We start from the raw sequence: 15,517 nt of genomic DNA on the forward strand, positions 1-15,517 counted from the left end.
GCGTGGCCTCGTTGCCCCGCATGCTTGGTACACATTATTTTTGTGTCGCTCAATGCCACAACAGCCAAAAAAACGTTAGATACCGAGACCAGACCGTGAACTTGCTTTTTCTTTTATGCGTTGCATATTGCAATCACTCAGTTCAGCCCTTGGGCACGGCCGGGCAGCCACCATTGAGGGTATGAGCCATTGTTCATTGCTGCGCGTCTCATATGTGGGTCTATTCTTCTTTAAATTTGCTATGTTTGTTATTAATTAAGTTGCTTCTATTTTAATGCGTTGCATATTGCAATCACTCAGTTCTGCCCTTGGGCGCGGCCGGGCAGCCACCATTGAGGGTATGAGCCATTTTTCATTGCTGCGCGTCTCACATGTGGGTCTATTCTCTAAGTTTGGTATGTTTGTTATTAAGTTGCTTCTATTTTAATGCGTTGCATATTGCAATCACTCAGTTCTGCCCTTGGTCGCGGCCGGGCAGCCACCATTGACCTTTAGCGCAACCACGTGACGTGACGTCACGACAGCCGGAGGAAAAGCTGGGCCCCAACTCGCGCAATATGCAACGCATTCTTGGCTTAACCAAGCTAAGCCTGGCCATTTTTTTCCCTATTGGCCTGTTTTCTTTTGACAGACGTGTCTTGTGATATATCGAGCGGCCTTTGCGTGCACAGTAATAAAGTCTAGTAAGCTTCATACGCAAAGGCGCGCCACATCCCTATCCGGCCACATCCCTATCACACTGCTGGAGGGCTGCTTACAGCCGGTCAGTGTGCCATGGACAAAACAACCGGAAATAATGCCCGTTATTACAAGATCAGATAGTGAATTCCCGTTTTACTTTAACAATCTAAAAAAATATATCTTCCGCAAGCTACACTTCTAATTTACTGCAATTTCCACAACACGTTTGTATTCCTTGGTTCACATCATTCAACAGAACATCTGGCATCTATGTCTGCCTCATTCTAGTGAATTTGATTTAGTTGACCCCAGACTTGTACGTAACGAATTGCTTTCAATCAATTACATTTTTTGGTAGTTCTATAAGCGACTGATTACTTTTTTGTTACTTGGTAACACTCACTACAATTCGGCAACTTTTTCAGAAACGAACTACATGTGACTAATGACTTTCTTGATGAGTCAAGCTGTATATAAGAGGTGACACGTCTGAGCACTCGAATTTGGCAGGAAACAATTCTCGAATGCCAGCGGTCATGCCACGCAGCAGCCTCCAAAATGCGCATGTCCAGAGAGGCAAACCCCGGAGCACAGTATTCGTCTCACCTTAATGATGCACCACATGTACGACAAAGTGCACCGGTGCTGCCACGGGGCCATACCGATGGCCACTACGAATACCGAGTCGGGGAATCACCTCCAGATAATTATTAATGGAATTAGCATTCTTAGGGCACGTGACGCACCTTCCGGGGCTCGACCTGTCTGCCTGCCTGAATCTCCGACTGTTCCCCCGCCAACTAGGGTCACCTGGTAGTCCATGGTTGAACGGGTAGCGAACTGAGCTGCTTTAGTAAAAGAACAGGGTTCGAAACCCAGTGTAGGACCAACTTGGGTCAATGGCACTGGGTAAGTGCAACTCCGTCTGTGCCGCTCTTTAATAAACCTCGCTGAGACCAACTTGGATCACTGGGTGTATGCCACCAAGTGTGTGCCGTTTTTCAGTGAATCCATTTGACGCCGAATTGGGCAACTGGGTATGTGTCGCATGTATGCTGCTCTTCAATAAGACAAAAAAAATATCCTTCAAAATTTCTCCCACGCTTGGCAGAACCGAAACCACGCGCGAACATCGTGCCAGCGCTGCTAGATGCCGCAGCAGGTACAGTGTAAAGTGCAAGTGAGCAGCACGGCTGCGTACGAGTTTCGGTTTGTCGCTACATTACTTCAATGGTGATCGCATTAACGCTGCCATTCATCGCGAGATGGGTTCCGGCGTAATTTTTCGGCCTCTCATTCAGTGCGCCTCTCATTCCGAGGCCTCTCATTCGGAGCGCCTTCTCCGAGCTTCGGCAATTTTAAAGTGCTGTGCTTCGTAGAGGACCCAGCCGTGAGCATCATGGCATTGAGTAAGCACAATCCTGGCACAAGGCATTCGTACGCTACAGCACCGTCCTACCCTCCAGTGAGTACATTGAGCGGGTTTTCCGTGTTGCTGCCTGATGTCCCCACAATAATAATAATAATATTTTGGGTTTTACGTGCCAAAACCACTTTCTGATTATGAGGCACGCCGTAGTGGAGGACTCCGGAAATTTTGACCACCTGGGGTTCTTTAACGTGCACCTAAATCTAAGCACACTGGTGTTTTCGCATTTCGCCCCCATCGAAATGCGGCCGCCGTGGCCGGGATTCGATCCCGCGACCTCGTGCTCAGCAGCCCAACACCATAGCCACTGAGCAACCACGGCGGGTCTGATGTCCCCACAAGAGAACAGGGCAAGATGACTGATGGAATTGTTAGCGAAGATAAAAAAAAATGTGAGGCAGAGAGGACACAAAGAGCCAGGCTGCTTGCTCTATTTACTGTATCTGTGAAATGTTAAAGGTTGGGAGGAAAGTAATGTAAAAGCAATCAATTGCTTTTTAGTAATTGCTCAATCACTTTCGTGGGCCAATAAGTGGCCACTATAATCAGTAACATTTTTGAATGAAATAATTCTAAACGTAAGCGCTTAGTTTTTTTTCTCCAACATGTGGGACTCTGCTTAACATACAGTGAAACACCGCATGCCTCTGCCGAAGCTTGCTTCTTAGATAATGAGGTGCACATAAAATGGCGGTTTAACATTTTTTCTGGATGAACCTTGCCACCAAAGATGACAAATACATTAACGAACGACGTCAACCAAAAATTGCTTGTACAAGAAAGTAGTAAACTCAAAACTTCTCTTTTCCCTCTATCGACGAGTGTTGCATACAGGCAACATACCAGAAAAAAGTATTTTTCTTGCAGTGTTTCGGTACTGAATACGAAGTTTCTGGCTAAATGTATTTGGCGAACATTGAATGACAGGCAGCAAGCATAATTTGCTCTTTTAAAGCAGGAACCCTGGAGGAGGAAGAAGAAGTTTGGCATGTGACTCGCTGTCTTTCGAAAGCAAGGTCAGAGGAGACAGGCCGATGCAGGTATCCAGCTGCAGTGGTGTTACGCAGGTGATGCAAATGAAATGTGCACCTATGGTTCACATATGATAACACCCGTCTATGAAAATTGAAAACGAAGCCTTAGGCGGCTTGGGGTCCACTTCCAGTTCCCTGCGTGGGGTTTTCCCCTCAGTGCTGCAAAAATTTCCACAATAGACTTTTTGCTGATTATGCTTATTATTCATGTGTTTTGCACATTTAGATAGAAAAAAATTTTTTTCTTGGTATTTATCTGTATCGTTCATAAAGGGTTGAAGTTGCGAGAGTAAAAAAAGCGACACGCTTTGCTTTTCAGACAAGATATGTAATGGCGATAGCTGAAGGCAACCGACATTTCCTCTCACAGATTTACACAATCACTTCACAACCTGTTTAAGCCATTCACAATGCGCTTTGTTGCAACAGAAGCTAGATCACAGATAGATGGGCTGCTCCGTATTATTCAAAATGTTTCCTATGTACAGTAGAACACCAATACGTTTTTCAAGGGACCACAGAACAAGAAAACATGTGACAGCCAAGAAAACCTAACAGTGAGGAAGGCCCCAAATCACCACTGCAACGTCATAAACACTTCCGTGTGGCACTGGTACTGTGACTTGGGAGGGTGCATGCGCGTCTCCGGTCACAAAGGACCCACATTTAGGACACACACACTACGTTCTACAAAGCAGCCCCTTTCCATTCTTGTTATGCTTCGCCGCGTAGCACGACTGCATTGGGACAAAGCTGACTTTAGGCAATCGGCAAAACCCACAACAGTTCTGGGACGCGCTTATCGGAACTGCCGATCGCGTACTTCCAGCATTTCGGGACGAGACCATGGGTGGGCCTTGACAGGCTTAACTGTGAGCACATATTTATCATCTCTATGGCCAGTGCCAGATGGAATTTGCCTCTGCACCATCAAATTTACGTGGCCGTTGTGTTCAAACACAACGTAAAAATGCGTAAACATCACAGAATGACTACGTATCCAAATGGGAACATAATACGTAGGGGTCGATGGGCTTTAGGTCGACAATGTGGCGTAGCAGCCGGGGAAACGCAACAGCGAGAAACTCGTCACCGGGGTTCCACTGCCTTACATAACTGGCGTACGTCTGTGTGTGCGTGCAGCTGTCAGAAACATTTATCAAACGACGAGCACCATACATCGCCTACGTGCTCCTACTGAGAGAATTATTATATCCGCAGGCTTTGTTCTGTAGCGACACTGTCAACAAACACCCTGCTTGACAGTAAGAATGATCAATGTGGTAACCGCTTGGAAAAGTATTCGTAAAATATTCACATAATGGTGCCTGAAATTTAAGTTACCATTATACATTGGTTCCACACATTGGCGTCGCTACAGCATGAGTAGAGATAAAAGAGTTGAAAAAAAAATTTTCACGGACAAAAAGGGGTTTTCTTGCCGTTTTTTTTTTTCAACCAGGATAACATTGAAAAAAAAAGGATAGCAGAGCTTCCCCACACAATTCTTCTTTTGCAATGCGACTCCTTTCGACATATCTAAAGGATTGGTTAAAAGGAGGAGTTTGGGAGTCTGCAAAGCACCTGGATCTATAGGTGGTGGCAAGGACTTCGTTCCAACCAACCCTTGAGACCGCTCGCCTGCCGCGTACTGCTGATTCCCCCTTCTTCTGTGGCTTGAGAAAGAAACTGGTCCGAGTTTGTGCAAACAAAGCTACACAACAGGCTCACAGGAGATCGCGTGCAAAAGCTTGTGTATGTGCACTCGAACCTCAATGCCCGGAAGGCTGTAATCAATGCCTTGTCGTGCCTACATTTTGAACCCTGAAGCTATGCTGGGACTTCTGTGATACAATGTGACAATTATAATCGTTTCAGTGTTAGAGAAATAAATGTGCCAGGTTTTCATAGCTCTGTGTGCACTCATCCTTTTTTTAATCTTTCATATATTTCTGAAACAAAAAATGAAAGAAACCAGTTTTTTTCACACTCCTCAAAATTTCATGAAATTGTAAATCTCTATGTGTGAGTAGGCCCATGTAATTAACCGATCCGAAAATTCAGACTATGAAAACTGTCAGCAACCACACTATATTTCTATTCTTCCAAAATAATTCGAATAAATTTTGCCATCGACACTACCAACATCTGAAACAACTCTACAGATCAAGCATTTTATGATAACATCATAAAAGTGGGAAGGCATGCTATAATATTCTAGCACAGCAGTGGAGCTGCTGCAGTGGCAAAATACTTAGAGCACCTAGCTCACAACCAAAATGTATCGAGTTCAAGGCCCACCCAAAGACAAAAATTGTTTTTCTGCCCAGTGGCAGTTTGAGCTGACACAAGCAACAACAAACCAGGGCATTTACATATTACACGCCTCAATGCTTTGCACTACCTGTCTCAGAAACACAAGCTTACTCTCAAAAACAATGCCCTCACCAGTAACAGGCTCACCACAGTAACAGGTTATCACTACGCAGCTGTCACCTTGCACATGAAAGGCACATCTCAGAAATGCTGTCACCTCATCAAATTAAACGAAATTACTGAAGTCTTAACTCTGAAAATGAATTCACTGGAAAATTCAATTTTGGAAACTGCCTCTTTATTCTACGGGGCCTCTTTTACTCTGCTTCAGTGCATTATCCATGTTAAAGGGCCCCAAAACCACCCCTGATATGTTTTAAGTAAACTTCAGAAGCACATGCACTTGGGCTGGCTCGTTCATGACTTGACCAGAAACTGCTCAATATAAGATGATGTCAGGAAAGGACAGAGATTAGTGCCACTGTCTGTCCCTTTCTCACATCCCATTATTTTACAATGTCTCTGCTCAAGTTTAAATAAAATGTGTGCATTGTGTGTGGAATGTAACGGTGACCCTCTTTTGCTAAACTCGCGGAGCTACAGGCATTGCGCCCATTCTCCACAAGTTGTGATGCAAGCCGGTTATTGTAACAATGTCACCAGGGTAAGAGCTGCTGGTTAGTCGACCGTTAAGAATCCCGAATGTGATGAGAGCCAGCTGCGTGTTTTGAAAAAGCAGGGAGGCTTCTTCATTGTGCGCCACAAATTCTCCCGTGAAGCTTTCATTTAGTCAGTGTCACGTGGAGGGTGCGGACAATTGTGGAGCCATCCCTTTGGTTCTCTATTCCGCTTGCCACGGCAGCTGCACAGCCGTTCATCAAATGCCCATGACTTCGATATTACAGCATCATTTCGAAAAACTCTTGAGGCTGTGTGTTCATTGTAGAATGGTACGCAGTTGCCCCTATAAAGCAAATGTTTGAGCTCAGGCCCATTAAAGTAATGCAATTCTTAGAGTGAACGCGAAAATGCAGCAAGCCAAGGGCAACGCAGTGTTTCAGCAACATAATGGCCTGGTATTTCAAACGGCCGTTCACGCAGTACAGCAGGACCTCATTCATACATGTTGGAAAAGGTATGCGTGAAGGATCGCAGTAACCAGGAAAACACGAGGGTCTGAAGCCACCAAATCCTCAACTGTAGATGACATCTACATGATGCGAAGCATCGCAGCATGAGACACCGACGCGAATCAAGCTGGTGGGTCTGAGTGGCCCGAGAAGCGCATTGCTGTTTCTGCAGCTTCGGCAAGCCGATTCGGCAACCAGCCTGCATCAGCAGCTTCTTTGGGCAGGGAATTTCGGCAGAAAATTTGGATGTGCCCATTCGGAAAGAATCAGTGTGATGCGACACAATGACGTACGTCGAGCCGGTGGGGCCAGAGCAGCTCGAGACATGCTTTGTCATTTTAAAACAGCGAAGGGAAACCAAAATAAAATCAAGCGGGTAGGCGACGCCAGAATACAGCGCCGCCAGTGCGAAACATGACGCTGACCTCACGCCACCTGCAGCAGAGAAGGGTGGCACATTTCAATTATCACCTATTAAAAGCGTGCAGTGTGCTTCCAATGGCATTAGGTCATGCAGGCTGTTAAAAAGATGGAAGAAGACGCTGATCACAATATGGCTGGCGGTGAAAGCTGTGAAGGTGACATACATAACATAGTACCTGCAAAATTTGCTGGCATCAGAAGAGGGGAACTGAGTACACGAGGATGTTTTCATAGTCAAGGGCAGCCGATTACTGCAACGTAGCTGCCATGGTGGACGCCTACTGTTCCTGATCATGCGTGCCTGGTGAGTTTTCTTGTTTACGTGGAATTCAGCTGCCAGAAAACATATCAGGCGATCGCCATTTGGCAATGCCGAAAGACCATGTATTACCAGCAATACATGGGAACGTATTAACCAGTAATAAAGAAGCATAACTGTATTCGCTCATATTTCGTGTTCTTAATAATGAATGTTGGCAGCGGGAAATCAGCCAAACGGGAGCCTGTCAACAAGGTTCTATTTTAGTTTGATCTTGTGAAGGCAAACACATAAAATACAGTAGAACCTTGTTGATACGGTCCCATTTCGTACAAGCTCCATGCATGTTGGCGTCTCGTACTGCAACCATTCACACAATGTTTCGCATTACCAAGATGTGAACTACAGTTGAGTCTGCTTAATCTTTTAGGAAATTTCAATCATACATTTTTTGACTAGCAAGTTTTTTCTCGCATAGTTTCCAAAAAAGTATGAAGGAGGTTCTTCTGTAATGTGACGAAAATGCAGCTAAAATAACCTTATTGTGAGATATCTGTGCACCAAAACCTCAGCCCCTCCAGTCGCAGCATCTAAGCCTGTTGGTGAGGTTACATTTGGCTCCTTTTTTTAACAAAAGCCAACTCGAATCAGGTTAGGATAGGTTCAAAGCACATGCAAAAAACTCTATAAAGGCCCACAAATGAATCATGTTCACAAATGCAGGCAAACTTTCAAATGTGGATGCAGCAAAATCCAGTTTTCTGTAAACAACAGTGTCTACACCTTTCTCAACATAGAGCACATTTAACATCACTGAATACAACAGCACTGAGGAGAAAAGAACATCCTCATGTAGTCACAATGTGTACACATGACAAGGAAGAAATGGCACAGTAGTACACAAAAAAAGTCACCTTTCTCATAAATTTCATTCTTACAATACTAACGTACACGTTTCCAAAAAAACATGCTTCAATTTGTTACTGAATCTTCCGTTTCCAAAAAATCATGCTTCAATTTGTTACTGATTCTTCCGTGCCATCATACATAGTTAAATAAGGGAAACGGTGAGCAAGATAAAGGAACAGTCACATAGTCAGGTCACCGTCTCACGACTACTGTAAAATGCTACACAGGTGCCTCACGTCAGCAAGTTTGCCTTCAAATTAAAAAAATTTTTAAAACTGCCCGTACTTAAGCCACTTAAAGCGAGCAAAAATGCTTGGTGCTTAGTCAGAAAAAGGATGTGTAAGCATAGCAAAAGTGATACCTACACTGTGTCATTTTGTTAACGAGTCTCGCAAACCAGAGAACAGAAACTCACAAGAACTATGCCTAACGTTACATTATATGGCACCAGAAACATTGCGTCTTCACACTTAACGAAAAATTAACCCCCGCTTTGTAACAGATTAATAGGGCAGGTAAAAGACAGGGGTAAAGAAAGCGACCGGATGTGCTCTCTTTGTCCTTGCCTTTTACTTGCCCAGTTGGTCCGTTACAATGAGTTACCAGCCAGACCAACCTAGCACTTTGCTCCGTAAAACCTGCTTTGGAATAGATCAGGTTTAATCAAGGGTGTGCAAATATTGGAATATCACCAAATCGAGTTGAGAAGTTCGAATAATTCAATTCGTCATCGAATATCTACTTTTCGGTGCAGAGACCTGCACAGTGTCACATGTTGCATGCACCACGAGCCCCTACCGCTCAATGCCACTCAATGTCGCTCAATGCAGAGTTCCACTTCCGTTTTTGGCGCAAAAGGAATGCCGAGTGCAATGCAAACATGCTCACCTGGCTGACGAGGTGGCAGAATTTGTCACTGCGAGCTCTCTCTGAGGTCAGCCCGGCACGGCGATCACACACACTGCGCCTGAATGCCGTAATTTGCAGAACAGCGCCGTGTTGGCCAGGCCCGCCTCTGTCTGTGTGAGCTTCGTCTCGGTCGTTCACCTGAGTGTTAACTCACCGTGACCCTGGAGATCTCAGAATCTCTTTTGAGCTTTTGTCCCGCTTTGAAGCATCGAACTCACGGATGAGTGGTAGCGTCTCTGTCTCACATTCCAGAGACCCTGGTTCGATTCCCACCTAGCCCATATTGCAAGTTGTTTTTATTTATAAATTGCCTTCCGAGATTTTTCGCTCACGGCCAACGCCGCCGACACCGGCTTTTCTGCGACACGAGCTCCTTAACGCTATCGCGTTAATAAAGCACTTGAATTTATTTAACAGGCATTCCACACATAAAAAAATATTTTCCGGACTTTTATTCACTAGGACTAAGCTATAAACAGTGCTGGAATACTAATTTGGTGTTCCCTTTAGATAAGAGAAGACTGCACTGTATATCTTGATTTCTATGAACCGAAGTTAGCGATATCTTATTACATTCTTGTTACGCAATGCTAAGAGCCTCCCAAGCACGTGCACTGCCATAGTTTCTTTCCCAAAACATTAAGCATTACACTTTGTGAAAAAATTTCTGATATTCGATATTCCTTTTTTTATTTATTCATTCAGTTCAATATTCAATTAGAAATCTACTAGTATTCGGTATTTGCACGCCCTTAGTTACAATACACACAGTACAATGTAAAATGCTTTGTCGCCCATTAAAAGAAGCGTGGGTCCAAAAAAGAAAATGCACATACCGTGTCACAACACCATGTCGGGATATGTCATTAAGTCAGTCAGACGAACCAGTCAGACGTGGACAGCTGTAGGCACAAGAGGCGCACACCTAGCACACACATTCTCCCTACCGCAAACGTTGCTCACAAACGTACAAGGCACACAAACTAGGAACAGGGTTCTGTGTCGTAATGCTACCCACTAGGTGCGACACTGCAGAGTCTAAAATACATGTGTATCAGTGGGATACCACAAGACATGTTTGCACAGCACAGCCTCAACTGTCGATTCACTATTAGCATTACCAATTCAACGCAACCTGCAACTGTAGAGATGCGCAGCAAGTGTCCTGCCGAGCTCAACAAGATGTACAATGTGCTTAATAATACACGATTAACAACACTTGTCCACATATACTAAGGGCGTCACACATAATATGCTCGACCAGCTAGCTTTGTTCAGAAGCACAACCTAGTCGGTCCAGAAGGCAAATCTGTGCTCTGCTCGAACAAGCCACCACAGTCAAGCACAGTCTGCCAAGGTGCAAGCATGCTGAAACCAGAACAGCTATTGTTAATGCTGCCATCCTAAATGCACCTAGCATTAAAATAAACCAATAGACACCATGGGCACCTCGACAAATGAGCCCTTAAAACCCCCATTGACACTATGTATTTGCACGAATATGATGAGGTGCCTCCTATTATGTTTGGAATCACGCTCCAAATATAACACACTTCATTCCCTGGATCCTGTACTTCAAGATGCGGCGAGTACGGCCACTACGCATTGAAGCATTTGTGGGAAAGCTGGCTCCCTGGTCGCAGGAAGCGTGGATCTGTGAATAGCACGAGTACACGCAACGTCGTGAGATGAGGTTGACGGTACAAAAGAACTCAAGTAAACTCGGCAATCCTGTCACGAGGCTTTAGGTACCCAATCCAATGCTGCAATACACAAGTGCATGGCCTCACTGTACAAACGCAGCTGCCATGGCGCGCACTTGCTATATGGCCTACACATTGTGCGATGCTTCACTATGCCGTTAAGGCCTTTTGCATAGCACAAAAGGTGACTCATCACTGCAAAGCACGCCTGCGCTGTGCGTGGCACGTATGTAGGTGGTAATATGCTGCAAAGCGTTGTAGCGACGGACTGCCCACTGTGCTATGCTAAAAGACCCCGTTCTGGGCACAATGCTACACTTGCTTTATGCATAGCTAATTCATGCTAACATGCTGTTTTTGCTTGTTTCTTTTTTTTAACTGTGACATCCATTTATGGCCTGTTCAACAGGGAAAAAGTGTGTTTCCTGGCTCGGCAGCAAAATACTTTCGCTCCCCCTCTCGGGAGCACCTTTGTCCTTCTCTGGGGAAATCTGTATGTGGTCGCCCGCTGTCTTCATGCTCTGTTGGAGTAACACGGCCACCACAAGTTTTGTCTACTAAAGGGACAGGGACCTGCATAATGCAGGTGATGGCACCTAGACAGCACGATGGGCGTGCAGACAAATGCGCATGGCCCCATAGGCTAGCATCATTGTTTGGTGCTTTGAAAACACCTGCACTAAACTAGGCTTATTTCTTTCTTTCTTTTTTTCCAGCTTCCAAGTAGCCAGAAGCCTACCACAGTGTCATGTTCGTGCAAACACACACACAGTAACGGCAAAATAATTCAATGTAAACACAACAGGCAACACGTGGTTCGGGGAAACATGGTGGGGCTCCTTCAGCACAGCTCAGTGGAACAGCAGCGACCGCTGCCATCAGCTGCCGTGGAGCGATGAGCTCAACATCTTGAGGTTGACAACACGGCGCCTCGGGTAGAAGCGCATCGAGTCGGGCAGGTGGCGCTGGCAGGTGAAGAGGAGCATTACCAGCACGACTAGGGAGAGCATCACAACGCAGACCAGCAGGGACGGCCCGTCATTCTACGAGGAGGTCACAGAGGAAACACGAAGTGTAGTGTGTAAGCCACAACATCTTTCTTTGCTGAACAGTCAACATTAATTTCTCAAAACTATGGCAAGCTGAGCTAGATGGCATTGATCAGTTTTCAGCTGATAGGCAGTGCCTGTGTTTTCTTGAGCCTACTCGACATGGTAGTTTGTTTTGTGTCGCAATCAATAATAGCACATTTGTCCACTGTGCTCAATGCAATCAACATAGTCAAATTGACACTATGTTTTTAAATCACCTACACCATTTCTTTTGTGCTATATCTATTAGAATCTCTTCTGGTCACTCTAACCCTAACTTTTTGCATAAATCAGTGGGCAAACAGGACAGCATCAGGCTGGAGCCATCCAGCGCCCCCACTTTTTGTCAAGGCGGCAATTGCAATGACTTCACCAGGGAAAAAGACAAGTGAAGATCAGTACTGCTGTCGTAACATTGGCTCCAAACTAAGGGCACATTCATGCAGACGAATGGCAGGGGTCGCACTACGCCACGACCGATGACAGTTGGTGACGAGGGGCGACCGATGCTTACACTCCCAAGTGCACTCAGCTCATCGCCACAGCAAAACGTGCCGTGATTGATGTCTTTCAAGTCTGGTCGCACCACCACCATCATGTAGAATGAGCAGACGTCCTATTCCTGCACTGATAATTGCTTCAGTAGGTTTGCGACTGCAGTCACGCAACTAAACAAAATCAAGCAGTGGATGACTAACCCAAAACAGTCGCTTTTCGATCAAGCCAATCAGTTGCGACTATTTGAGACAGTCGCTTTGCGACCAACTTGGTTGCGTGACCTCTTCAAATCGCCAGTGTGAATGAGACCAGAGACCATCCTTGCTTGTCTGCTGGTGATCATTTTAAGTCTGCATCTCGCTGAAAAGCATTTGCCTTGATTTAATAACTCTGCTCAGCACCCTTCAGACAGAGTGACAAATAACCAATGCTCACCCACACCGTCTTCAATCGTTGGGTAGTTCCGATTTATGTTGTGCACCACTTGCTTTCTCAGCAAAAGTAGCACAGCTGACAAACACCAAACAAGCCAAAAACATGTGCACGCGAGAAAGACTAACAGCTTCCAAGGAACCGTGAGGTCGAATGCGGCTGGACTCCAACGATAGAGAAGAGATTGATGGTACGCCCCATTTTTGTCATGTCGTCATCTGGCCTCACCGCAGGAGCCATTGCTCCGGCCATCACTGTTAGTCTTCTCCCAGCAACAAATACAGCAGTGCTTACCCGGCAATCTCCACAAGGTCCTTCATAGACGCAGTAGCAGCTGGCAGACTGACCTCTACAGTGGTGCGTAATTCATGTAATTCTGATGCGGTACCAGGCGTTCAGTATGACCATCCACTAGCTAACGTGCCTCCTCATTTCAATACAGCATAGCTATTGACTACTGGCACAAGCAGTTTTTGGGAAGAGCCTTGCCAAAGCCACAGTCTATGAGAGCACCACAGAAGCCTGGCTGATGACATTGTTGTATAGGTTGGCGTATTAAGCATTTACTCCCTCATAGTCACTCACCAGTGTTTTTTGGGGGCTATATATACACGCACAGTCAGGACACGTCCAATTACACTTGTGGACAGTCGTTATACGTTCGTATTGACGTCCACTCATAACTACAGCCACTGAATTTTGTTAGTACAGTAGAACCCCGTTGACACGTTTTTAAAGGGACTGCGGAGAAAAATGTACCAGCCAGGAAAATGTAAATGCGAGGAAGGGTGCAACTGCCACAGCACAACATTAGAAACAGTCCGAGCGGCCGCCAATGCAGTAATTAGATGTCTCAACACTAGCAATGTGACCAGGAACAGCGAATGCGTGCGTGGGGACACATACACTGTTTTACGGGAGCGGCACTCACCACCATGTTTCGAGTACGCTTCACCACATCACACAGTTCTACTGCGCCGAAGCTGACAAAAGAAGATCGGCAATTGTGAAATGCAAATAAGACCCTTGCAGGCACCAGAGTAAATGTAGTACTGTAAATGGCAGAATCGGCCCGGCGTGCATAACTCCCGGTGGGTTTTAATTGATACGCACTTTTTTCGATGCTTCGCCAACTGCTATGTGCATGCTTTCTCCCAATGTCCGTGCAGTGCCTGGCTTGTGCAACTTTGTTCGTTCATTGCAAACTTCGGTCGCTTGTTACAACGAATAAGTCGCTTGTTGCAACACGCAAGAGCCAATTCCTCCCTGCACCATTATACTTATGTGGCGGCTACTTTCATATGCAACATAAGATGTGGGAACATAACAGAATGGCGCTGTATCAAACAGGAACGTAACACATAGAAGCTAATGGGATTTAGGTGGGGACTACGAAAACACGACACAGCAGCCAGGAAAACACAACAGTGAGGAACATATCAAAGGGGTTCCACTGTTCTCGGGTTAAAACCAGCACTCCCTCCTGCTCCCACTCATGTTCTCACATACTTCATTCCTTACTACCTATCTCTCGGGTGTGATATGAGTGTAGTGAGAACACGAATCAGTGTGCTCGTCAGTGAGTGTGCCGACCTATGCACTTATGCATGTCATGTTAGCAGAGTCACTTTTAAGTGAAACATTAAATAAATTTATACTCGCAAAGAAGTCTTCCTTAAGAACTACAGCTTTGTTAATTTCACATCAAGAGGTCTACTATTAGAAGTGAAAATAAAGGCCAAACATATTTTTTTTTACTCCAGTCCCGAAATCTCAACATGGGTACATCAGTTTGACATCATGGATTTCAAAGTCTGCTCTCACATTTGGGCCATTGTGGCAGAGTAAAGGTTCTCGAGACTTGCTAAGTTAATTAATTTTGGCGTAATTACAATGCAATGTAATCCATGTTTACCGATAAACGAGTAACCAGGCCCTTGCAGACACCACCAAAATTGATGATATCATGGCCAGCTGGTACGGGAACTTCAAGAGGGCATCGTAAGCCGTCTTTCGCCAAACCCAGAAACTATATCAAACTAAATGTCGATCACAAGATAGTTGAATATACAGATAATTAGAAATTAATATAAAATATGCTTATGTGCAGGTGTGTTGGACAGTATCCTCAAGATTGTGAAATGAGAGAATTTACTGATTTGCTTCCTCAAGGCTACATCAAACGCACAAGTTTTACACTTATGTTTTACACATGAATGTCACAATCAGGTCGCTCGCACTGCGGAGTAGTCTACTGATCGCAACGCTAACCTTAAAATCCCGCATTGCCCAGACATGAAACCATGGTGCCCCTCTAAGTGCTTTTTTCGTGTTTTTATTCAGAATAAGGAATAAATAAAAGCAGTGTGGAAGCAAACCGGCCTGTTCGGATTGCAATTTACGAGCATGCTAAATTATTAAGCCTGAAGTTTCTATTTCACCTCCTTAATGGGGGCTGCAAACTAAACAGTGGTACGTTTGTATCTTTCTCTGAACGGCGAAAGACTAGAACTAAATATTCAAAATATTTAGGGAAATATAGGTTCCACAATGGCACGTTTAGGTACTCATCCTTTCCACAGACAATCAGGGATTGGAAATAATTTCCCAGAGACATAATTTGCACACCTAACAATTTTCCTCCTATGCTTGAAAAATATGTCCACTAGTATGTATCGCAACTGTAAAGATTACATACAGATA

At 45.0% G+C, this 15,517-nt stretch overlaps 1 protein-coding gene across 1 annotated transcript in view; it reads right to left on the reverse strand.

Annotated features, from left to right (window-relative positions):
- Positions 1-9,470: 9,470 nt before the first annotated feature.
- LOC135900433 (uncharacterized) overlaps positions 9,471-15,517 on the reverse strand; it is a 33,683-nt gene continuing 27,636 nt past the window's right edge. The window contains exon 7 of the mRNA XM_065429935.2: positions 9,471-11,836. Coding sequence (XP_065286007.2) covers positions 11,672-11,836 — 165 coding nt within the window. The 3' untranslated portion in view covers positions 9,471-11,671. The remainder of the gene's footprint in view (positions 11,837-15,517) is intronic.

The sequence above is a fragment of the Dermacentor albipictus genome, chromosome 7, assembly GCF_038994185.2.
Source record: "Dermacentor albipictus isolate Rhodes 1998 colony chromosome 7, USDA_Dalb.pri_finalv2, whole genome shotgun sequence".
Classification (NCBI taxonomy): domain Eukaryota; kingdom Metazoa; phylum Arthropoda; class Arachnida; order Ixodida; family Ixodidae; genus Dermacentor; species Dermacentor albipictus.